The sequence below is a fragment of the Pygocentrus nattereri genome, chromosome 2 (genome assembly GCF_015220715.1).
Source record: "Pygocentrus nattereri isolate fPygNat1 chromosome 2, fPygNat1.pri, whole genome shotgun sequence".
Taxonomy (NCBI): Eukaryota; Metazoa; Chordata; class Actinopteri; order Characiformes; family Serrasalmidae; genus Pygocentrus; species Pygocentrus nattereri.
Window position 1 is genome coordinate 56,412,217 of NC_051212.1, and position 25,508 is coordinate 56,437,724.

At 43.1% G+C, this 25,508-nt stretch overlaps 2 protein-coding genes across 3 annotated transcripts in view; both read left to right on the forward strand.

Annotated features, from left to right (window-relative positions):
• Nucleotides 1-17,072, forward strand: part of map1sb (microtubule-associated protein 1Sb) — a 19,439-nt gene extending 2,367 nt beyond the window's left edge. Inside the window, exons 2-7 of one of the 2 annotated variants that reach the window (XM_037546856.1) lie at nt 1,575-1,676; nt 6,045-6,127; nt 6,381-6,521; nt 7,508-10,706; nt 10,858-11,066; nt 11,914-17,072. In XM_037546856.1, coding sequence (XP_037402753.1) covers nt 1,575-1,676; nt 6,045-6,127; nt 6,381-6,521; nt 7,508-10,706; nt 10,858-11,066; nt 11,914-12,069 — 3,890 coding nt within the window. In that variant the 3' untranslated portion in view covers nt 12,070-17,072. The remainder of the gene's footprint in view (nt 1-1,574; nt 1,677-6,044; nt 6,128-6,380; nt 6,522-7,507; nt 10,707-10,857; nt 11,067-11,913) is intronic. The other variant, XM_037546859.1, reaches the window with a different exon arrangement.
• A 623-nt stretch (nt 17,073-17,695) lies between these two features.
• Nucleotides 17,696-23,988, forward strand: ifi44c2 (interferon induced protein 44c2). The gene is made up of 8 exons (XM_017682618.2): nt 17,696-18,135; nt 19,154-19,649; nt 19,753-19,804; nt 21,493-21,688; nt 22,430-22,582; nt 22,763-22,934; nt 23,326-23,426; nt 23,541-23,988. The coding sequence occupies exons 2-8, from the start codon at nt 19,166-19,168 to the stop codon at nt 23,700-23,702; spliced, it is 1,320 nt and encodes a 439-aa protein (XP_017538107.1). The 5' UTR covers nt 17,696-18,135; nt 19,154-19,165; the 3' UTR covers nt 23,703-23,988.
• Nucleotides 23,989-25,508: the final 1,520 nt, after the last annotated feature.

Sequence of the window (25,508 nt, forward strand, 5' to 3'; positions counted from 1 at the left end):
GGTGAATGTTTCTCAGTGAATTATTCCGGACAAGGCCGAGTTTTTCCCGGTATTCCTGCCTGCAGCAGTGCTGTGTTTCTCTCCCCTGAGCGCTGTAGAGCTGTGATGGTGGGTGTGTTCAGTTGGATCTCTCTGAGGCTCATCACTGTTGCCGGGCATCAGCATCAGCTGTGTGAGTGTGTGTGTGTGTGTGTATGTGTGTGTAGGTGTGTGTAGGTGTGTGTGTGTGTGTGTGTGTGTGTGTGAGAGAGAGTGTGTAGGTGTGTGTGTGTGTGTGAGAGAGAGTGTGTAGGTGTGTGTAGGTGTGTGTGTGAGAGAGAGTGTGTAGGTGTGTGTGTGTTTGTGTGTGTAGGTGTGTGTGTGTGTGTGTGTTTGTGTTGCTGTCTGTTCAGTTCCCCTCACTTACCTACAAACCCTGACTTATAGCGACAGTTCCACCAACCACATTTTCCCAGATTTTCCCATCTTACCCTGAGCGCAGACGCCCGGCTGAGACGTGTTTGGTGCTCACAGCGTGTTCAGAAGGTGTTCCAGTTCTAACAGCCCTGATCTCAGTGTTACTCACTGTGATCTCCAAACTCCATTTCCAGGAAAGTTACACAATAACATAAGGATCCATGATTATTTGATTCTCAGGAATCTTCATCTGACTGACCGCAGTGTACAGAGCAGAGCGTTCCCAGCGGCTGAAGTTGCTGCTGCGCTTTCTTTTATTCCTTCTGTGATCCTGAGACTTTGATAAACACATTTCAACCAAAACAGTCCGTCCACGTCAGAAGAGCTGTCTTCACGAAGAATTTCTAAAAACGGGTTTCATTTTCTCGGCTTTAGGGCCGATGGTCTGGGTTTTCAGAGCTCCAGCTCATTACAGAGGGAGCTGAGACTGTGCTTCATATATAATATCCATAAATAATATTCATATATAATATTTTTGTGACATGTTGTTTGCAAGAGGTGAATTTAAAGGTGCACTTAAGAACAAGTGCCATAATCAGGAAAAAGCGCTCAGACCCCAAAACCGTCACCATTCCGCTCTTATTTTGCTTTATTTTCCCAACTTTTTGAAATGTATATCTTTGTACTTTTCTCAGTTAATTAAAGATCAAAGAGAATTAGCAAATCACAGATTCCTGTTTTTGTTGCATTTTACAGAATGGCTGAATTTTCTTTTATATAAACATGGACTGAAGTACTTTAGCACAGCTGCACACAGCAGCAGGGACTCACTGTGTCCCACGTGTGAAGAGCACAGCGTGTGAGTGTGAAGTTGCACCGTGACACACGCGTTAGCTGCTGTGGGGGTTGTGACAGTCGTGAGTGCTGTGAGAGGAAATCCGGGATATTTAAACCTTTAAAACTCATTTGTAGTTTTAACTCTAGCGCTGTTTTATTGGCGTGTTGTCTGTGTGTCGTGATGTACGTCGTGCGTGTGCTGAGTTTCGTGATGTGTGGCTCGGCTTCAGTCTGCGGGCAGGACAATCAGGCCTCTGTCACAGTGAGCGCCGGGTTTCATCACGAATACAGGAAGAAGTGAGAGCTCCACCCTCACAGGCCGCTCTGAATGTCTTCCCCAGGAATCCGCTCGTGGGATGTGGATCTGAGTCTGTGTAATCTGGACGAACAGCTGAAGCTCTTTGTTACTCAGCGTTCATCTCAAGGCTCCGCGGACGTTAAAGGTGAGTGACCTGTCCACATGTCCTCTATGTTCTCCTCACCTCTGACCTTAATAGAGGCTCTCCAGCTCTCTCTCCAGCGGGAGCTTGGCTGACTGCGAGTCCACAGGCGTCCGTTCAGCACAGGTCCTTCTGAGCGGAGTTGGTTGTATGAATATGAATTTGAATCTTCTCTTTACGTTTATTTTGCCGTTGTTTTTAATGGGAGATGCTTCTTCTGCTCTGGGTGCCTCACCTTCTACAGACAGTGTGCAGGTATGGCTGTAGTGTAAATAGTGTACTGTGTACTGCATTAGTATTTAGTGAATACTCTATACTACACTAGTATATACTGTACGCTGCTCTTTGTCAGTGGTGTACAGTTCATTATCCAGTATACAACACAAACCGTGTGCCAAACTACAGGACATAGCCTGACGACATCAGGGACTGAGCCAATGGGCATATCTGTGTTTTTGTCCGTCTCTGAGCTTTGGACTGGTCGGTGTGGTAAAGCCGTGTGATTTCTAAACACACCTGTTTTCCTCCATTTGCGATTCGTGACAGTTGTAGTTGGTAACTTGACTGAATGATAATCCGAGTGACTCACAGAGGAGCCAGAGGAGCCGATGCTGAGAGGCATTCGGCTGAGTTACTGCTACTCGAGACCAGCAGAGAGCGCTGGGGTAGCTTCAGCGCTGCTCTGAGTGAATAGCAGTGCTATTAAAATATCCAGGTTGTTACGTCACTGGTTCACTGGTTACGTCACTGGTTAAGTCCTCCCAGAACGGCTGTGGTGCATTTTGGGATGCAGGATTTCAGAATACTAGAACATCCTTCCCGGAGCAGAACATCATCCGGGTATCCTTGGTGTGCTGGAGAAATCCATGTTGGTCACAGTGTGTGTATTGCTCACTACCTTTGTGCAGAATCAGTGCATGAGCAGGGTGTAGTGGGCTATTTCCAACACAGCCTGTGTTTTATGTCCTGGGTGTTTTTTGTGTTGACCAATCAGATTGAAGGTAAGGCGAGCTCTCCTAGTGGGTTGGTTGGTGTAGTGGGTAGCACCTCTGCCTTCTATGCTGTAGATTGGGGTTCAGTGCCCCACCTGGGTAACCACCCTACACTATACTAATAAGAGTCATTGGGCAAGACTCCTAACACCACCTTCCCACCTTCATGATCAAATTTTAAGTCGCTCTGGAGAAGAGTGTCAGCCAAATGCTGTAAGTGTAAATGTACCCACTTCAGACCAGATGTCCACGTCCCAACTACCACCACCTGCCTTGGACTAGCTGCCCACCCTACACTGATGCTTTCATAGACTCCCAGCTATTACTACTACTAATACTACTGCTATTAATATTAGTAGTATAATCACTCTGTAGTTAGTCTGACCAGAGGAGGACGAGTCCCCCCTGGTGAGCCTGGTTCCTCCCAAGGTTTCTTCCTCAGCTCTGAGGGAGGTTCTGCTTGCCACCGGCGCCCCCTGGCTTGCCCACCGGGGGTTTTTACATTCCTGTTAAAATTCTGTCTTATCTGGAATTCTGTGAAGCTGCTTTGTGACCACATCCGTTGTAAAAAGCATTACAAATAAATTTGATTGAATGTGATTAGATTTGAAGGTAAGGCAGGCCCTTACAGTAACGGCGGAGGGATTACAGGTCGCAGGTCTAAATCATGAGAAAACAAAGGGAGCTTTTTTAGGTCAGCTTGTTGAACTCAGTTACAGTAGAAGTTAAACATTAGTAAACGTAGTGCTTGAGCTTTCTGTGTTTGTGTAGTTTTGTTTTCTTATCTATTAGTAACAACTGAGTTCGGCTCATTCTAGCTGTTGTTATCTGTTGCTTAAAGCAGAGATTTTCTGACAAGAGCTCCGTAACTCTGTATTTCACACACATTTAAAGCATTACATTACATTACATTACATTACATTTACATTACATTTACATTTAGCAGACGCTTTTATCCAAAGCGACTTACAAAGCATTTTTTCTCCCAGAAAATAAAAGCTGAAAAGCTCCAGAAGACCTGCTGCTTGCTGTGGGCTTGTTTACACTGCCGTGGCTACACTGTTATCTCCAGAACATCCACACCGTCCTGATCAGGCAGAGAAGAAAATTTAAACAACAGACTTTTAACTTTTTACAAATTTTAGCTTTCAGCCCAGTTATAAGACGTACAGCTAAACTTCAAACCTCAGACATGTTAGCAGCTCTTAGATCTTTGCTCAGTTGTCCAGCACACAAAGAAAAACGTTATGCTTTCAGATATGTCTGGACGCATGTGGATGCGGCCTAAATGTGGCAGCTCTACTACTGGGATCTTCTCCACTGGAACGTTCTTTAGGGAAGGAAGAGGGATTCTGAGCTACTTTTGAAGACTGTAGATAGTTTCTGTAGAGCTGAGTGCACAGTGCACTGAAAGCCTCCATAATAATAATAATAATAATAATAATAATGATAATAGCAGCTGTTGTTCATGCGCCGTTCCAGACGTTCTTCACATCACTCACATGACAAAAGCAGCTCTGACTGAGTGAACAGATGCGCAGTGTTGTGTGTGCTGTGTGAGTGGACAGTGGGTGGACAGAGCTGCTGTTGGTGAATAGAGCTGGTTTTTGGTCTGTACTCTGAACAGCTACAGTCGCAACTCAGGGCCGGTCAGGAAGGAAGTGCTGCTGACCAATTGTTCAGACTCTGGCAGCTAACGGCAATACACTGTTATATTAAGACTTCAGAAGCGATTTTGCTGACCGATAGCCGACTCACTGGCTCCAGAGGAAACACTTTCACTGTGTTTCACTGATGACGTAATTAGTTTCTCATGCTGGAATGAACTGCCTGTAAAATTAGAAAAATAATATCATGAATTATTAGTGTCAGTTTTGGCCAAACCCACACTACATGGTTCTATGCTTGGGCGTGTGATTTCAAGAAGAAAGTACTGCTATTGAATCTTTATATTATGCAGAGATTGTTTAAAGATCGTTTGCAATAAACACTTAATTATCTACTTCATTTCTAGGATTATTACATACTAAGGCTTATTAATCAGCCACTACAGGGACTTTCAATGCAAACTGGTGGAGGTATTCCTAGACTATAGAACAGTGTAATAAAACTTTGGGTCCACTGGTGGGTTCTGGACGTTTAGCGGGTTAATTGGTTCTTCTATGGCATAAAAATTGCCCAAACGTCCCTTTTTGGCATCAAGATTTTTGAGTGAAGGTGTTAATCATTAGTTTATTATCAATTCAGAAATGTATGTCTAAAAGGAACTGACTGATCCTCGTCCAGCATTCTCGTGGTGTTTAGCTTTGGTGGCTGGACATAGGGTCGCGCCCTTTCTGCTCTGACCTGGTCAGTGTGGCTCCTCTTTAACAGGAAGCTTGGGCATTGAAAAGAGGAAATACCAGACCGGCACTGCCCTGCAGAGAGATCAGCGAGACAAAAGGAGTTAAAACGTGGTTCTACAGTCTGAAAAAAAGGGTTCTGGGGTTATTATTGTCCTCTAAAATTTTAGCCGAGGTACAGGCGGCGTAAATGTTCCCTTAAGGGTGTAACTGTGTGCCATTGAAGTCACATTCCCTGGAGAAACGTTCCCTGGAGAAACGTTCCCTGGAGAAAGGGTACCTTAACTAACTTCAGTAGAAAAAGTAAAGACAGGGTGAGGCAGGGTCTCAGTGCAAGGTAAAAAATATAAATACAACATAATATGATAAACTTATAACCTTTAACTGAAGGTAATGAAGACCACCACAGGTGATGAAGACCACCACAGTGCCACATTCTTCTCCTTCACTTGCACACAGCTTTGAGCAGTTGTTCTTTACATGTTTTCCAGGTAGTTTGACCCGTTAACCTGTTAATTGTGGCTCTGTTTTTGCCTGTAATGTCTTACCCAAAGTAAAGGGGGTGCTGTTCCCACAGAATCTTTGCTACAGTCATGATCTTGGACACTGCACTATACCAGCCACTATATACCCACTACACTGTACATAACCACATTATACCATCAAATAAGACAAGCATGATTAATAATGATACATGAAGTAATGCAGTTAATGATTGTGTTTATCATTTGGCAGACCTTCCTCTAAAACCGGGAAGCTGAATAAGTAACTCAGCCTGTTTCGTAGGAGCGCCAGGATTTTTAGTTCTCCGTCTCTGGTTTAACTTCAGCTCTGAGACATTTGTCAGATGAAGAGATCAATAACTGTCTGTTTGTTGCTGATGTTTGTCTTTTAATCATTAACTCTGTGGAGTGAGAGCTTCCAAGTGTCCGTTTCAGTGTCCAGCTGCTTTTAAACCAGATTAGATGTTTGTAAGACCTGGCAGGGGCACTTCCTTTCCACCTTTCTGTCTTTATCTCTGTCCTGTCTCTCTGCAGGTCAGCGGATATTTCACTCCTCTACACATGTTCTCAGCTCCAGGGTTCTGATCAATCCCTCAGAGGAGCTTCTGTACTCAGAGGTTTGTTTGTGCAGCACTTGTTCCTAAATGTACTCTATTCAGTCTGTACTGACTCACTTTATACGCAGCCCTAGTGAGTAATGTTAATTAATACTTTCCCACAAAAAATGACAGGGAAGCATTAAAACAACAGAATTTAGAAAATACAACAAATAAAATCAATGCCAGGGTTGCTGGGCAACCCTGAAAGAGCTGATGCTACTGAGCCATCTTGCTAATAATTAACCACTGAAATGTTTGTAATTCCATGCAGATACGCAGCCTGATACGGGACTCGAGTCAGCACAAGCTGCTCGTGCTTGCAGGACAGTCGCTGGAGGACACTGGGGACATCATCCTGCAAACTGGACACTTCAGTCCAAACCACTTCTCTCAGATCTTTGAGGATGAGGAGGTCTGTGCTCTAGTATGCGTTCAAATCAAAAGTCTGAATATTCCTGCTGCTTATTTTCACTGTTTTCCACATTATGGAGTAAAAGTGACGCAGCTTTAGACTCTTTCAAACTACTTGTTGGAATCTGTGTATGAATTTACTTCCAAATAAATTCACTCATCAGCTTCAATATTTATGTGGTATTTCTGGCATTTATGTGTAAACCTTTATGATTTTGAATGTAAGAGAAATGACCCTTCCTTCTTTTTGACTGGCACTGCATGTAACGATTCACAAAACTGTCTTAAGAAAAAAAAATTCTGAAGTGTGACTTTTTTTCTCTTAACTACATACTTTAGACAAAATGTAAATTATCAATAAATTAGGATAAATTATTATTCTATTAAATAATTTTTTCTTATGTTTGGTTTTCTTGAAAAAGAAAATATTTTTTTTAACCTTATGAAAGTCTCGTACTGTATCACTGGCAAGGTCTCACTAGTGATTCTAGTGATTTTCGCAAACTATAACTGTTAAAATAAACCAATGAGGATAAACCAATGTGTTTTTGTTGTTTCCTCCACTATCACATTGTCCTTGTTTGTTAATCATTTTTAATGTTATGTTATTTTTGTATTGCTGTACTTAGATGTTAATGTGATTGCAATGAATAACCAGTTAGTGAAAATATGATTTAATTTCTGGTCATATGTAAAATGCAATATGACAAATAACCCACAGCCTACATACATAAACCATTAATATTTCTTAAGAGAATAAGGCTTTTGCAAGAAAATATTTCAGTACCTTTTTATGAGAATTGCATATAAGAACATTCTTATGAACTTCTTAGTGTTTGTCTTAAGATCCTTCACAAGTTTTTTTCTTAGGAAAGTTTTCATGAATCCAGCCTCCGATCTCCCACTTCTATCAGTATTTGTGTGGGACAAAGCACATGAATTTCTACATTTACAATGAATGTTCTTTTGTATAAATGTCTCCAACAGATCCAGTCAGTACTGAATGCTGCGAGTGCACATGGAAAACCAAGCCTGACCCTCAGCTGTCCAAAGACTGGAAAATGGAAGAACTCTGTGCTTGGGAAGCACAACATTCAAGATTTGATAGACATTAAGGTAAACCCTCTAATGGTGCTCCCCAAAATGGAAGGCCTTCAGGAGTTTACGGATGATCTCGCCCAGACTCTTGAACTAATGTCGCCATTTGACCTTTTGGAGCCTCCAAGCACGGTGGGCTTCCTCAAGCTTTGCCGTCCCTGCTGCTACATCTTTCCAGGTGGGAGGGGGGACTGTGCCTTCTTTGCAGTCAATGGATTCAACGTTCTGGTCAATGGCGGGGCTGATGAACGCTCTTGCTTTTGGAAGTTGGTGAGGCATCTGGACCGTGTTGATTCTGTTCTGCTCACTCATGCTGGGACAGATAATTTGCCAGGGATTAACAGTCTATTTGAAAGGAAGGTTGCAGAACTTGAGGAAGATGATTCCTCGAACTCGAATAAGAAAGAGAAATGGCTTAAAAATTTAATATCTCCAGAGCTGGGCGTGGTGTTCTTCAATGCACCAAACAGGCTGAAAAAACTTCAAGGTGACCCAAATGTGCTAAGAAGTAGCGATCAAGCAGCTCTAACTCTACGGCATCTGGAGAAGCTTAAGATATCCCCAGAACCGCTACTTCGCAACTCAAATGGTTCTATAGAGCCAGTTGTTTTGTTTCAGAAGATGGGAGTTGGGTGTCTTGAGTTATATGTCCTTAACCCAATAAAACGCAGCAAAGAGTTTGAGGCGTTCATGCACAGCTGGCCTGAGAGTAGCTCCAATCCCAAAGGCTCAGAGATTCCATTAACCTGTCTAGTTTCTATCTGTGCTTTACTTGTGTGGCATCCGGCCAGCCCACATGAAAAAATAATCCGAGTACTCTTCCCTGGTTCCTCACCACAGGCAAAGATATTGGAGGGTCTAGAGAAGTTGAAACACCTAGAGTTTCTCAAGCGACCTGTAGTGTGCTCGAAAGACATTGAATCATCAAAGTCAGAAAAGAACCCAAAACGTGCAGAGAGCCAAGATAGCCTCAAATCCAACACAAAGGAATCTCGAACAGGGACACCAAGTGCAGCTCCAAAGGAGAGATCAGCTCGTGGGTATCTAGACCCAAAGGACAAGACCAAAGTTGTGAATGGAAGTGACTCTACAGGCGAAGAAAGGCTGAAGTCTGTGGAAAACTATGGCAAACTAAAACCCTCCAAGCCTGTTGCAAGGAAGGAGTCTCTTAGAGATAATAAAAAAGATGAAAGGGGTAGTGCATTGGTAACAAAGAAACAAGAAAATGGGCAAAGGAAAATGTCTGGGAAAAAAGATTCGCCTGTTAACAAACCAAAGGCAGACTTAAAGCCTGAACATAAAAAAGATGAAAAAAATGAAGATAAAAAGACAAGTTTGGCAGGAAAAGATGTGAAGAAAGCCCCTTCAACATCTGTGGTCCCTCCTTCAGATGCAAGTAAGTCTGCAAGTGCAAAGAAAATTGAAACAAAAGAAAACAAAGGGGCAGAAAGTAAGATAAAAAGCAACAAATCTAACAAGGAACAGCAGAACCAGAAGCTATCAGGTGATGTGGAGGATTCAAATCACTCCATAATTTCTTCACCTGAAGATATGACATCAGAGTTTCTGGAATTGGAGCGAGAGCAGGAACATGATGTTTCTGTAAGTAAAATCTTGGACCAACACTCTGGGACAGGTTCAGGAAATGGAGATGATCTGAAGAATGACCATGGCAATCCTGAGAGGGCAGATTCTCGAGAAGCTGTACCCAATCCAAGCAAGGCCATTGATCCTTCTGCCTACTTTGTCAAGAATACAAAAAGCGAACGTAGTGTAAATTTGGACCTCACACCAACGGAGTATACCCTACTTGATGGCGCTTTTAAAGACAATCTGTCCAAATGTGTTCAGGATGAAGTCTGCATCAGCCCTGATGAAAAGACTTTGGAGTTGAGTTCTCCTAGATCTGGCCCGAATAGTGCTGGCCATACGCCCTATCATCTGTCCCCTGAGGAGACTTGGGCATCTAGGGACCACAGCAGTCTGGGAGCCAAGATGTGCCTTGGATCAGAGAGTCAGCAGGTAGGAGGATCCTGCAAGAATTCAGAGTCTGGATGTGCCAAGAGTAATCAAGAGAGCACCTCTGCCTCATCCAAAGAAAAACACTCCAGTTTCCTATCCCTGAGTTCTTTCAAGGACAATATGCCTGATATATCTCCTACTGTGACCACCCACTCAATGCCAGCAGAAGTTAGCTCACCACAGTCCACTGAAGTTGATGAGTCTTTGTCAATGTCCTTTGAGCAAGTCCTTCCCACAGTCAGTGAATCCACCAATGAGGATGAAACGTCTTACTCAAACGGTCAGTATGTAGATTCTGATTTCAAGGTAGGAATGTCCCTGTCCTTAAAAATGGCCCACACCAAGAGAGTTATGAACGATGGCTTGGATGGACGTCCTCCTGGACCTCAGGGCCTGATGTTTGATGCTGGTGCCCATGATGTTGACCTTTGTCTGGTGTCTCCATGCGAGTTCAAACATTTCAAATCTGCAGGGATTCAACAGCATCCATTGTCTCCGGGACTTACCACAACCAGCAGCCCTCAAGACCTCTCAGATGATAGTGATCATTCCCAGGATGTGGCAAAACCCTTACCACAAGTATATTCAAACAGCAAGTCCACTCACCTAGCCCAGGAAACTCCTTTGACTTCTGTTAGTGACTACTTCCCCAATGCCTCAGATTTGGATATTCATCCTGGAGTGGAGGAATGCCCCTCCATCACTGCAGATGGTGCATTAGATTCTGATGAGGAAGCTGGGATGCATTTCTCCTCTCAGAACCCTACCGATGGTCACAGGACAAACAATACCCCACCTCAAGATCCTTTGCCAGTCCCTGTGAAGGACTTGCCTCCCCTTCCACCCCAGCCTGGGGCCTGCATGCCTGATATGGGGAAAGTCAAAGTTGGTGCGACTAAGAGCAAAAAGATGACAGGGGTTATCTCGTCCACCAGCTCAGTGCAAAACAGCAAAATTAAGACTGGAAATCAAAGCGGATCAGCTGGTAGTCTGAGATCAAGCTCCACTGTAGACAGTTCTGCATCACGCTCTGCTCATTCTGCTCCAAAAAGACTGAGCGCATCCGGTAAGGGGAGTTCCGATCAATTGTACACAAAGATGGTTGTGACATACCTTTTTTATGCCAGTTTGTTATGGAACATCTATTGGTTAATTCAATAAATTGACATCAGTACACACAACAGGCCTTGACAAAGTGTTCCTTCTCTTCCAATCAGCAGGAAACAAGGGCAGTTTGTCAGTATATCTGGACCTGGCATATCTCCCGTCTGGCTATGCAGCTTCCACTATTGACCTTGAGTTCTTCTGCCGCTTGCGATCCTCCTGTTACATCATAAGTGGGGACGACACTATTAAAGAATCCATGATGAGGCCCATCCTGGATGCCTTACTGGATGGAAAGTCCTTATGGCCTGAGCATGTGCCGGTCAGTTCAGACTCTTTTTGAACAATGTAGCGAAACCTTGAGCACAGATAGGTGTAACAAATCTATGGAAGAAGATGATTATAGTTACATTTTCTTTTAAAAAGATTTCATGATCATGTAATACAATAGTATTCTTATATTCTATTATGAGATAGAAATGAATTGTAGAGGTAACCTTGAGATATGATATAATGCTGTAGATGACATGCACAGGCTCAACCACTAACAGCTTCTCTGACAACTTAAAAAATTTCCATGCTCATTGCGGTTTATAGAAGCCTCATAAAATACATTCTCATTATTTTATCCTGAGGATAGAAGCTCATTGTTATTTTGTCAAGTCCTTTACTTTTTCCAGAGGTCAGTTCATACTTTGGTCAGTTCGTACTCTTGCATCATGTTATTTCCCAGTGAATAGTACTAAACAGAAGTCTTAATCCGGCTAACAAAAATATTTAAAAATGGAAAGAGTAAATAAACAGTAAAAAGTAATCAATGTGTTGTTTCTCAGGAAAAGGTTTTTAAATCATTTGTCATAATATTTTGTTTTGTTTTATACAATAATAATTTATACAATGCAGATTTGAATATTAGTTAAATATGATTCCAGTTATAAAACTAAACACTAAAGATTTTAGATGTTGTAGTCAAAGTATTTTAAGAACAGCAAGATGTTATTGAATGGCAATTCTCTGTTCACTGTAGCCTGCTCAGATAAATAGCTTTAAATTAAAAAAATTCCCAGTTGGCCTAAGAAAGTTTTTTAGTGCAGTACTATAGGTCTAGATCTAAGTTACGTGTGTAGGAAATACCTATATCTCAGTCTGTCTTATGTCTTGTCCTGCAGGTGACGTTGATTCCCACATTTGAGTCGGTTATGATGCATGAGTGGTACCAGCAGACCCAAGAGAAGCAGCGGCAGTTGGGCATCACGGTTCTGGGCAGTAACAGCACCGTGGCCATGCAGGAGGAAACGTTCCCTGCTTGTAAAGTGGAGTTTTGAGACATGAACAAAACTCCACTCTTGACATGAGCCTTTACCTTCCCTTTTGAGCACTAACTTCAGCACTTAAACCCACGGAACATGGAAAAGACCCGTGCCTGCATGGTTTGATCACCTGAGCAATGAACGTAGATTTGTAATCTTGGTAATTAATACTGGACTTGAGCTGTCTCTCAAATAGAGTACTTCTGTAGTGTACTGGCCACTTGTAGTGCGAGTAGTGTGTTCACACTGGAAAACAGCAGGATGCTACACCAGATCTGCCAAAAAATGAGGTTTTCGCTCTTCTGCAACTACGCAGAAGGCTGTAGGAATGGAAAGCTGTAGGATTTAGAGTGGCCATCAAAACTAACGGAGGAGCCTCAGTAGATGTTCTAGAGGAGGAACCATCAGAAGAGTAGTCAGAGGAAGCTGTAGGAAGGGAAGGGGGCTTCAGAGAAAGTGGTAGAAAGAGGAGGAACCTTTAGAGGAAGCGGTTATATGAGGTTATTTCAATTACTCTGAGTTATTTGTCATTTCCAAAATGCTAGTGTTTGATTTAGGGTGATCAGCCGCTCCACCCCTCAAAAATCCAGGTTCTAGATGCACTAGTGCATAGCATGAAAATGTTTAAGAATATAATAGTACCCGATTTGAGACGCAGCAATTTTGCATTGCTTCAGCAGAGGCAATGCGGTAAATAATTTGCTCATCAGTCCAAGATCATATAAATATATACACATTTGATTTATGTTGTTAAAATATTGTATGTAAGGTAAATTCACAGTACAAGTTGCATGCATCATTTCATCTCTGATAATTGATTACGCTTCCCCCTGCTTTGCCTTTAAAATAATGCCAATCCTGTGAGGTAAGGATTACACCAGCCTCTCTGAATGAGCTCCTGTCTATTCTACTCCACTCTTCCACTGAGTTGGTGCACATTTCAGCCAGAATTCCTGTCCGCCTATTTTCTTTTATTTTATTTGTTTTATTTTTACCCAATTTTCTCCCCAATTTAGTTGTTTCCAATTCCACCCCCCAATCACACGATGCCATCAATGCTAGGAGGGTGAAGGCCGCACAGGCTTCCTCTGAGACCTGTGAAACCAGCCACCGCATCTTTTCGAACTGCCATTCACGCAACGTCACTGGACAGCCGAACGTGCTTGGAGGAAAGAGCCAACCTCCAGATCTGTTATGTCAGCCCACGCCTGCACTGACCAGCATCACGTTGAGTGATGGGGGAGACGGGGGGGCCATTCTACCCACCCAGAGAGAGCAAGGCCAATTGTGTTTCCCGGGCATCACCAGGGCTCGAACTTGCAATCTCCTAATGATACGGCCCACACTTAGACAGTTGTGCCACTCGGGAGCCCCCTGTCTGTCTATTTTCTGATGTTCCAGATTGAGAATTGGGATTGGGGTCTGGTGATGTTGCTGGTCAGTGACACTGTCCCAGTGTTGCATCATGTCTGTTGAGCTAGTCACCTACAGTCGTCCAGTAGGAAACCATGCCTGAGGTCCTAACCAATGGGAGAGCTTGCTTGGCTGTGTTTACCTAGATATCACAGAGAAAACAATCCTGACTGGATCGTTTTCCATTGGGCATTTGAAGATTTTAACCAGTGTCGGAGTGGGAAATCATAGCCATTGCTTCTCCTGCTTTTCCCCTTTTCCCTATCTTATACTATTGGTCAAATCGCATTCTCTGCTGTTACTGTTTGCTGTCTGGTGTGGACCAGAGGAGGATGGGTTCCCCTTTTGAGTCTTAGTTCCTCTCAGGGTTTCTTCCTCTTGCTGCGGCGATGCACATGGGGGCTCGTCTGTTGTAAAAGCGCTATATAGATGGATTTTGACTGCTCACTTACTGTGAGCTAATGAATAAACTGACAGATTTAAGCCCCCAAACCCCCAGACAAACTATAAACTTTACACCCAAGTGTGTATCTGTAGTAATTTAGGGTTAAACCAGTGGCCCAACCCTCAAGCAGTTCAGCCCCCAGTTCCGTTTGCTGATTGTAATTCGTACAGTGGAGAAAGATCCGATGAAGTTGAAGTTATCAAATTATATACCGCTTACATTCAGATGCCTGATTGGGCATTAGCGTGTAACTGGGGCACTGTTTAAGGTGGAATGGAAACACCAATAGGAAGCTAACATCAGCCTTGAGGGCTCCAGTTAAGCGTGATGATGTGGTGCTGCTAGCACGACAGCTCCCCTGAGTTTATTACTGCGTTTGCAGTTTTCCTACATGTGTTATGTGAAGATGGACAGAACTGCAGGTATGATAAAGCCAGTTAAGGAGGATGAGCAGGTGGGCAGTGAGAAACGCTAACAGGACGTTAAGCTGAGATGATTATGTCACATTTCGCTTTCATCCGTTTTCTTTTCGTCACTAGCCACCTTGTTTATCTCAGTATGTAAATAATAAATAAGAGGTATGAGGAAGAAAAGTGTCTTTAGCAGGAGAAATACAGGTGGGCTGGTCCACATGTGCCTCCTGGTCTGAAAACAAGTCCCCCTCCGGCCTGATTTTAACCCTTTTTCTTCCCAATGAAAGTTAGCCAGGGCGTAATAGAATTGATACAGAATCTATTTTAATTAAGGCGAGGGGATGCACGCTCCCAAAAATGATGTCTGAAATTTACTTAAAATCTCATCTATATATGTAATATTTCTCATTTGGAGATGTTATAGGGATATGGAATATCATGGAATGATTGCAAAAAAAATCTCAAAACAGGTAAAAAATGTCTAGAAATACTTTAGATAATTTTAATATCGCAATTTGAAATATTGCACATATAGACTTGCTTAAAGCTAATTTTGCTTGCTGAGATCGTTTTGTGCAGTGCATAATCAGATATCAGACAGTAAGTGATGTGCGGGACTTATTTGAGGTTGCAACTGTGCAGAATGTTAAATATCTCACAACATGGTTAATTTCTCCACATGCAGCTTTGTGCATGTCGTTTTTTGTTAAATGTGTTTTCTGTTTTGGAGGAAGCTTCGTTGATTTTGGAGGAAGCTTTGTTGGTTTTGGAGGAAGCTTCGTTGATTTTGGAGGAAGCTTCGTTGATTTTGGAGGAAGCTTCATTGATTTTGGAGGAAGCTTCGTTAATTTTGGAGGAAGCTTCGTTAATTTTGGAGGAAGCTTCGTTGATTTTGGAGGAAGCTTCATTGATTTTGGAGGAAGCTTCATTGATTTTGGAGGAAGCTTCGTTAATTTTGGAGGAAGCTTTGTTGGTTTCAGAAAAAAATGTGAAAAAAATCTTGCCACAGCAATTCGGCACAAACAAAACGATTTAGATTTTATAGAGCCGAAGTTAAGAAGCATAACTGTGTTAAGACGACATGCATGTTTGTATAAACTAAAGAATGTATGTATCAGGATATGTACTGTATATATATGTGATGCCATTCGACTGAATAATGTGACTCCAGTCAGGAGGCTTTGACCCATTTTCTCAGAACTAAATTGCAAATTCAGAAATGTAATTATTCATATCAAGCCTCAGAGAGTCTGAGAACTTTCAGATCTTCTGAGAACAGGTTTATTAGGTTGTTACACACTTCATGTCAGTAGTGCTGGGTGTTATTTGCTCTGAAGCGTCCTGATTGGACGCAGCTCAGGTGTAAAAGGACATAAATTAGATGGTTGATTTTCATATTAGATCGTACTTCATTTAAAGTGCTGCCGACGTTCAGCCCACAGTGCATGGAGACTGTTATGAACCACCAATATCAACTAAACTGTTAACAGGTGTACGGCCTGCAGGACCCCATGGGAAGACGAGTCAACTCAGTCTTAGTTTGACCATACAGAACCAAAAGCATTGATAACATATCTTTTCATCATTGTTGCTTCTGCTGTGGGTCATTTACTGTCCCATTACTAACCCTAACCCTAAATCTGGAGACCCCACTCATGGTTTTGATAATCAGCCGATGACTTGAAGGAGTGATTGAAGGGAAAATGTACTACAATGTGCAGAATTTCTTATGTAGGAGTAAAACAGCTCAACACTCCGAAAAATAAAGGTACCAGAAAGGGTTCTCTGGAGCAGCGCCATAGAACAGGGTCTTTAAATACGGACCCTGAAGAGATTCCGGTCCTGGATTCTGTAATTGCTGGAAAGTAAGACTCTAAGTGGCCATTAGTGACCAGTTTAATTATAAAGTCTAGATTTTAAAAACTTGCCATAGAAGAACCACTTTTGGTTCTCTTAAGCAGGAGTTCCCAACCTTTTCACAACACAGGCCACAATGTTTTAGTCGGGGTTGGTGTTTGGGTGGTGGAGTAGGGGTGGGGGGCGTGGCTGGGGGGCGTGGCTGGGTGACATGCGGAGCACATAATTGGCCTGTGTTTTGTTTTTGAGTGTATTTAAACAAAATGATCCGTAGCAGAACCGTCTGCCGATCTGCCGGTTTATCTGTTAATAATGTGATTTTTCAGCTTTGCTGCATTTATTTGATCTGTAAACGACACTTTTATACATGAAAACGCAGAAATAGAGATGAAAGTCACACGTCAGTCAGTCCTTCTTAAGCAAACCAATGATAAGCTTTAGGAAAAACATTTTGTAGAGTGGGTTGTGCTTCGGCCCCCTTTCCCAGACTCAATTTCAACCTAATCTTACATAGTGCAGCTTTATAGAAGCCCTTTTGTAGATGAACCTTCTTCAAAGGTTCTTCACCATTTAAAGGTTTTCCCAGGAACTGTTGAGGAACCTTTATTTTTGTGAGTGAGCGGTTATAGCCTGGACTCCACTGGCTCTGCTGGTTTGAGATCTGTCCTCCGGCAGTGACCCATGCCGCTGTGTCCGCGCTCGCTCTGATTGTTCGTGATGTGTCCGCCGCTGTGTGACTGTTTAAGCGGAGGCTTTATGAAGAGGGAAGCTATGCAGGGCATCTAAACTCCTGTGTTGCTGCACTGTAGACTAGAGGATCGTCTGTAATGTAACACGCACATGACATGAGTTTGTTATTAAAACGTTCAGCTCAAACACGTCTGACTTCATTTGGATGTTGTTTTGTGTCTCATTTGTTTTTTTCACATTCGACAGGATTCTTATTTTGAAAAAGTCGGGTTTCAGCTTCTTTTGTCTGTGGTGTTTCTGAATGTCAGGAAATCAGCGAGGCCTCGTATTCAGCAGCTTCTCTGTACATTTAGTCTGATTCTGTAGATGATTCTGGGTTAATGGACACATGTTGACCACTAACGTTACTAATGCAGCGCAATTTTTAATTTCACAAGCAACACTACAACCTGTAAACCACAACATTACTGAGAGTTTCTGTTATAGAGAGTAACCATAAACACATATCTGAGAACATTTATAATAACAGTAATAAACAGTGAAATACAGTTCTGTATCTAGAACCCAAAGTAAAGTGCATTTCAGGACTGAATGCAGCCCAGGACATGCCACATGGGGGATGGGGGCAGGTGTCATAATAACACTGCTGAAATTCTACTCCCCCCAGTGACCCCCCCCCCCGCCCCCCCCGCCCCCCACCGCCCACCGAACCCATCTGTCCTATGAAAGCAGTGACCGGTTGCTGAATGAGGAATAAGGTCAGCTAATGTGCAGCGTCAGGCCGGCAGATGGAGCTCCAGAGGTTTACAGTGTTTAATGTGTCCTAATTCTTATCGTTATGACTGGAAGCCATTCAGTCCCACCGGTTCTCAACAACAACAACATCAACAACAACATCAACAACAACAACAGTCTTTCTATCGGAACACTGACTAACCCTTCGCGATCAGAGTCTTTGTTTGGCTGTGCTGGTCGCTGTGAAGGGCAGTAAAGATAACGCGTTCTTTACACGCAGAATAACCCGAGAAAACCGGAGTGCCGTCCGTAGCCCACGTGTTCACTGAGCAGCTGAACAGAAACCGAAAGCCGGAGACGAGTTTCGATCCCGCGTCCGGCCGGTTCAGCAGGTCAGGAGGAGCCGAGCGGACTTTCACAGGTAGAGCGACAAGCTGAGCTGATCAAAGCCTTTATCGCCACATCTGACCCGCCGCTGACTGACCGGCTCGGTCTCGGCCGGGCGTCGCACTACACTCCACTCTTCCGGTAGGTCGCGTTAATGTGTGTGTTACTCAGCCTGTACAGGCCAGCTCACATCTGCCTGTCTGTCTGTCTGCCCGTCTGTCTGTCTGCCTGACTGTCTGTCTGTCTGTCTGGTCCAGCTCACGGTGTTGGCAGGAGCTCACATCTGCCTGTCTGTCTGTCTGGTCCAGCTCACGGTGTTGGCAGGAGCTCACATCTGCCTGTCTGTCTGTCTGCCCGTCTGTCTGTCTGCCTGACTGTCTGTCTGTCTGTCTGGTCCAGCTCACGGTGTTGGCAGGAGCTCACATCTGCCTGTCTGTCTGTCTGGTCCAGCTCACGTTGGCAGGAGCTCACATCTGCCTGTCTGTCTGTCTGCCCGTCTGTCTGTCTGCCTGACTGTCTGTCTGTCTGTCTGGTCCAGCTCATGGTGTTGGCAGGAGCTCACATCTGCCTGTCTGTCTGTCTGCCTGTCTGTCTGTCTGTCTGCCTGCCTGTCTGTCTGTCTGTCTGGTCCAGCTCACGGTGTTGGCAGGAGCTCACATCTGCCTGTCTGTCTGTCTGCCCGTCTGTCTGTCTGCCCGTCTGTCTGTCTGCCTGCATGCCTGCCTGTCTGTCTGCCTGCCTGTCTGTCTGCCCGTCTCTCTGCCTGCCTGTCTGTCTGTCTGCCTGTCTGTCTGTCTGCCTGTCTGTCTGTCTGTCTGTCTGGTCCAGCTCAGGGTATTGGCAGGAGCTCACATCTGTCTGTCTGTCTGTCTGTCTGTCTGCCTGCTTGTCTGTCTGTCTGCCCATCTGTCTGTCTGCTTGCCTGCCCGTCTGTCTGTGAACTGTGTGTTGCTGAAACACAGGCAGGCAAAAGCTTTGTTGTTGTTGTTGTTGTTGTTGTTGTTGACTGACTAAACAAAACTATTTATTTTGGGTTTAATTCAAGGTCTAAAATGGGAATAATGGAAAATACCCGTAACTGCAGACTCACGTCTTTAAGCTTGTCCTTCTGTGAGTATCGTTATCCAGCTAACTCAGCTGTTCTCCACCATCTCTCTAGTTCCAGGTCACTATGAGTGTGGTTACGTCCAGACTGTCCAGACAGCAGGAGCAGAAGCTCTGCTCCATGCTGGGCTGTAACAGACTCAGCCTGCTGTTTAAAGCCAGCGTTCATGGCTATACAGGAAATGCTTTCCACCAGAAGTGTGACCGTCAGGGTCCCACGGTCACAGTGGCGTACAACAACTCTGGGTATATTTTCGGAGCGTACACCAGCAGAGATTATGCCCAGACCAACCAGAACTTCACTGATGACAAAGCCTTCCTGTTCAGCTTCAACGAGCGAGAGATGAAGAAGGACCCTCTGCGAGTGGTCAGCGGAGCTGGACAACATTCCCTCTATGATGGAACAGGAGGTCCATATTTCCACTCCTTGGTGTTTCTCTACAATGAAGCAGCCACTGTTTACAGCAATCCAGGAAATTATCCTTTTGATCCAACGGAGATGCACGGCAACGACTTACAGCTGGTCGAGTGTGAGGTGTACAGAGTGGAGGGTGAGATTACAAATCCTCAGTTCTTCCAGAGAATCATCATTATTTCATTTATTTCCACTGACATGACGGAAGGTATACCTCACAAGTCTGTCTTTCACTGCAGGTAGTGGATCATTCATGGAGAAACCATGGAGAAATGTTTTGTGGAATTTTGAGTAAGTAAAATAAAAATGTCAGTAACTCCTCAGAATTAGCCTCTCAACACAGTGTCCACACTATTCAACCTAATGACTCAGTAGAACAGACTCGGTTTATATCACAATACCTACATTTAGAGCCGGTTATTCATTCAGCCTAATGAGAAACTGTAGAACAGACTCGGTTTATATCACAATACCTACATTTAGAGTCGGTTATTCATTCAGTCTAATGAGAAACTGTAGAACAGACTCGGTTTATATCACAATACCTACATTTAGAGCCGGTTATTCATTCAGCCTAATGAGAAACTGTAGAACAGACTCGGTTTATATCACAATACCTACATTTAGAGCCGGTTATTCATTCAGTCTAATGAGAAACTGTAGAACAGACTCGGTTTATATCACAATACCTACATTTAGAGCCGGTTATTCATTCAGTCTAATGAGAAACTGTAGAACGGACTCGGTTTATATCACAATACCTACATTTAGAGTCGGTTATTCATTCAGCCTAATGAGAAACTGTAGAACGGACTCGGTTTATATCACAATACCTACATTTAGAGCCGGTTATTCATTCAGTCTAATGAGAAACTGTAGAACGGACTCGGTTTATATCACAATACCTACATTTAGAGCCGGTTATTCATTCTGCCTAATGAGAAACTGTAGAACAGACTCGGTTTATATCACAATACCTACATTTAGAGTCGGTTATTCATTCAGCCTAATGAGAAACTGTAGAACAGACTCGGTTTATATCACAATACCTACATTTAGAGTCGGTTATTCATTCAGTCTAATGAGAAACTGTAGAACGGACTCGGTTTATATCACAATACCTACATTTAGAGTCGGTTATTCATTCAGTCTAATGAGAAACTGTAGAACAGACTCGGTTTATATCACAATACCTACATTTAGAGTCGGTTATTCATTCAGTCTAATGAGAAACTGTAGAACGGACTCGGTTTATATCACAATACCTACATTTAGAGTCGGTTATTCATTCAGTCTAATGAGAAACTGTAGAACGGACTCGGTTTATATCACAATACCTACATTTAGAGTCGGTTATTCATTCAGTCTAATGAGAAACTGTAGAACGGACTCGGTTTATATCACAATACCTACATTTAGAGCCGGTTATTCATTCAGCCTAATGAGAAACTGTAGAACGGACTCGGTTTATATCACAATACCTACATTTAGAGTCGGTTATTCATTCAGTCTAATGAGAAACTGTAGAACGGACTCGGTTTATATCACAATACCTACATTTAGAGTCGGTTATTCATTCAGACTAATGAGAAACTGTAGAACGGACTCGGTTTATATCACAATACCTACATTTAGAGTCGGTTATTCATTCAGCCTAATGAGAAACTGTAGAACGGACTCGGTTTATATCACAATACCTACATTTAGAGCCGGTTATTCATTCAGCCTAATGAGAAACTGTAGAACGGACTCGGTTTATATCACAATACCTACATTTAGAGTCGGTTATTCATTCAGTCTAATGTAACAGTGTTTTATCTTTCTTCACCACATGGTGGTGCTGTTTCACTAGGGTCAGTGCAGAAGATGCAGATGTTCTGTATTCTATGGTTCTGGTGTGAACGCTGTGATGTTCTGATGCAGTAGAGAGTCCTACTGTTTCTGTATTAATCATATTGAGCAATCTGTTCTTTCTGTAGGAGGAGAAAGGCTCTGATGGACATGATCACAGGCTGGACGCATGGAGTGAGCTCGGTGAAGCAGGCCCGTGTTCTGCTGGTTGGTCCTGTTGGAGCTGGAAAATCCAGCTTCTTCAACTCCATTAACTCAGTGTTCAAGGGTTATGTGTCCAGTCAGGCCAACACGGGCTGTGCAGGCACCAGTCTGACCACGCAGGTAGCAGATTCACAGTTCACCCTTTACATACAGTTTTCTATACAGTTATATTCAATGGCATTTACATTTATGGCATTTCTAAGACCTACAGGTCTCTGTCAGGGCGTTGGCTGGGCCTGTACAGGTCTGGGGCCCCGTCTCGCTCATCGTAGGGTCGTTTTGGAACATAGATTTTTTAATGAACCTGTGAAATGTCCAGATGCTACCGTTTTATTCCATTAGAGGATTTCCAACAGTACACACAGTGGTCCAGCATTGTTAATGGGGTCTTATAAACAAAATCATTAAAACAAGCAGAATAAGAGACGAATGAGTAGCCTGGCTCTGCCTCGACTCTTTCACTGTTCCTCTCATAATCAGACAGAATGCAACACACATAGTTCTGTTCACACGTTCAGTGAGCTTTAAATATTCAATTAGTCGTTTACTTTCTTTTAAATTAATTAAAAAATTTGTATTACATTTAAATTCTCTCTCTCTCTCTCTGTCTCTCTCTCTCTCTCTGTCTCTCTCTCTCTCTCTCTCTGTCTCTCTGTCTCTCTCTCTCTCTCTCTCTGTCTCTCTCTCTCTCTCTGTCTCTCTCTCTCTCTCTCTCTCTCTCTCTCTGTCTCTCTCTCTCTCTCTCTCTCTCTCTCTCTCTCTCTCTCTCTGTCTCTCTCTCTCTCTCTCTCTCTCTCTCTCTCTCTGTCTCTCTCTCTCTCTCTCTCTCTCTCTCACTCTATATTAAACTTTGTGTTTTAGTTCCGTACCTACTCCGTAAAGGCAGGAAAGGAAGGGAAGCTTCTGCCCATCACTGTGTGCGACTGTATGGGGCTGGAAGAGGGTTTAAACGCTGGACTGGACATCGAAGACTTCACAAGCATTCTGAGAGGTCACATGCAGGACAAGTATCGGGTGGGTCAGCTGAGAGATGATGGACATGCAGAGGCGGTGGACGCTCAGTAAAACGGGATGATAGACATTTTCAGATCCTAGAATATGAAATGAATACAGGGAGATTCTGGATTCATAGATTCATAAACCTTTATGATGAGTTGCCTGTCTATAAAAACCATGTTTGTCTTTTCCCCTCAGTTTAACCCGTCAATGCCTCTGCAGCCAGAGTCTAATTCATTCCTCAGAGAGCCCAGCATGACGGACAGGATTCACACCGTGGTTTACGTCATTGATGCCTGCAAAGTCAAACTGCTCTCTGACAGAATGATCGAGAAGCTGGTAGCCATCCGCAGGAAAGCCAACCAGATGGGTAATTAACAATTTCACCCATTTCTGTTCAGTGCAGCCCCAAAGGAGGAGGCGTTCTCTCAGTGGTTCCTTTCTCATGCTGTTAAGGGAGTTTCTCCTTTTGAGTGTTGGTTCTTCTCAGTTGTTCTTCCTCTTTTCATCTTGCTTTTAAGTTTTTTTAACCTGCAAATCTTCCTCAAGTTCTTCCTTTTAACTTCTGGATCTTCTAATTTTTTCCAGATGTTTTTAGAGACTTTCTTAATTTTTGGCTCTTCCCTATGGTCTTAAGGAGTTTTTCCCTTTGAAACTTGGTTTCTTTTAGTCTTTCATCCTGAAGTTTCTCTTTTTTGAGTCCTGGTTCTTCTCAGTGGTTCTTCTGGAGTTTTTTCTGACACGTTTTCTCTCTTATACAGGAGTCCCACAGCTGGTTCTGCTGACCAAGGTGGATGAGGCCTGTTCCTCTGTGGCAGCAGATCTGAAGACTGTCTATCAAAGCCTTTACATCCACAAAATGGTGAGGTTTATCTACTGTACATATGTTTGGAAATCAGAGGGGATCAGCTTCCTGTAAAAGTAGCTACACATATACAAATTCAACAGAACCTTTAGCGAAAGTTCTTTGCCGCAGGTGCAGGAGATCAGCGCAGATCTAGGAGTGTCTATGTCTGCTGTGGTTCCGGTGAAGAACTACAGCCAGGAGCTGGAGCTGGATCCTCAAACTGACATCCTTCTGCTGAATGCAGTGATTCAGATGCTCAGAGCCACTGAAAGCTTCTTCGATGATCTTTAATTAATAATTAGACTTCAGTAATAATTTAATCAATTTAATTGATAATTAGACTCCAGACTGCAGATTGAAGTCAGGTTAACTGCTAAATGTCATTTTTCCACTGAGACTACCTGAAAAAGGTGAATGTTATGCAGAATGCTTTGCAAATTCAAGTCCAAATCTGTAACACTGTGTCCACTCACTGTCCACTGTCCACACACTAACACACCTCCACCACCACGTCAGTGTCACTGCAGTGCTGAGAATGACCCACCACCCAAATAGCACCTGCTCTGTGAGGGTCCATGGGGGTCCTGACCACTGAAGAACAGGGTAACAGAGTATCAGAGAAACAGATGGACTACAGTCTGTAACTGTAGAACTACAGAGTGGAACTAAACGGTCAGTGGAGCTAAAACGTGGACAGTGAATGGAGAAACAAGGAGGTGGACTTAATGAAGTGGCTGGTTGGTATATGTATATATATGTATGTATATTCAAAACAATAAAGTACAGGTGAAACAGAATTTACTGATCACTGCTTTTTTCTGTTTTTATTAATATTTCCCATACGGTCGCATATAGTTGTACTACTGTAATGGCTGAAAGGCACCTCGGACCACCGCCTGAAGTGGTCTCATCGCGCAGATATAAATCTGCACCTGCTTGGTAATCTGGATTATCTCTATCCGCATGCAATCTGGACACTCAAGACACGTGAAGGAACCGGGTGTAAACAGGGTCATAATGCACACCAACGTGGTGCAGTAAGGTAGGATAATCTAATAAAGGACCAGTAAGTGTACAGAACACTTCACCAGTCAAACACGGTCCTCACCTGTGTTACATGCACCTAGTACACTGGTCTGAATGAGCAGGTAGAAAGGGTTAATGTTGAAGCTTAGCTGGATATTTAACACGTTCCTGATCCTTTAGGCTGAAAGACTTGCTTAAACACTCAAAGCGATGGCTTGTTGGCACATCTACCCGCGCGTGAAAGCTAGAGTTTAGGTTTAATTTTGCTCTCAGTCATCCTGTCTGAGTATTGTTTGGCTGTCAAGACAAGACAGCTCCTCTTCCTCAGGTAGGACTATAAGCTGTTTATTATAACAAATATTTAAAAACAAACAGCTTTTATGAAAATACGTTGACATTAAAGGTGACTTGTATGAAGTGCACTGTCACAAAAGTCTTGGAATGAAAAAGCTTTTAAATCATTACAGATGATTAGCTTTTAAACTGGCATGATTTCATGATGTCTGATAATGACCTGGTTTGACCGATCGATTGAACGGGGTTTTGTGAAGATCTCGATTAGATGGATCAGGTGTTCTAGATTATCACAGCTTTCAGGCACAAGCAGACCATCATCGAACTTTATATGCCTCACCATCGATCTCTGCAAATGCACTAGGTGAGTGTAGTTAATAGGGCAGCATTATAATGTTTAGATTAATTTAAGATAAGATTAGATTCATCATGTTGTTGTGCAGTGCCACTGTTCTAGATTGGCTACATTAAGTACTGCTTATGCGGAATGGAATGTAGTTTAGAGTCTGATTGGAAGTTTGGAATAAAATACAGAATGTTTGAAGAAGTAAATTAACATTTTCTAAACTCACACCTTTTTAAAACGGTTCTTTCCATCATTCATCAGTCATACCTGTAGAACATCAGTGGCAGGTTCAGACACACCTCTGCAGATTCTCACTGGGTCTGCTTTTCTTTCTCTTTGCTGCCTTTTTCTGTTGTTTGTTCTCTTTTGTCATCTGTTCTTATCTCTATGGTCCTGATAGTAAAGCAGACTGCACTGAATAAAGCCTCCCT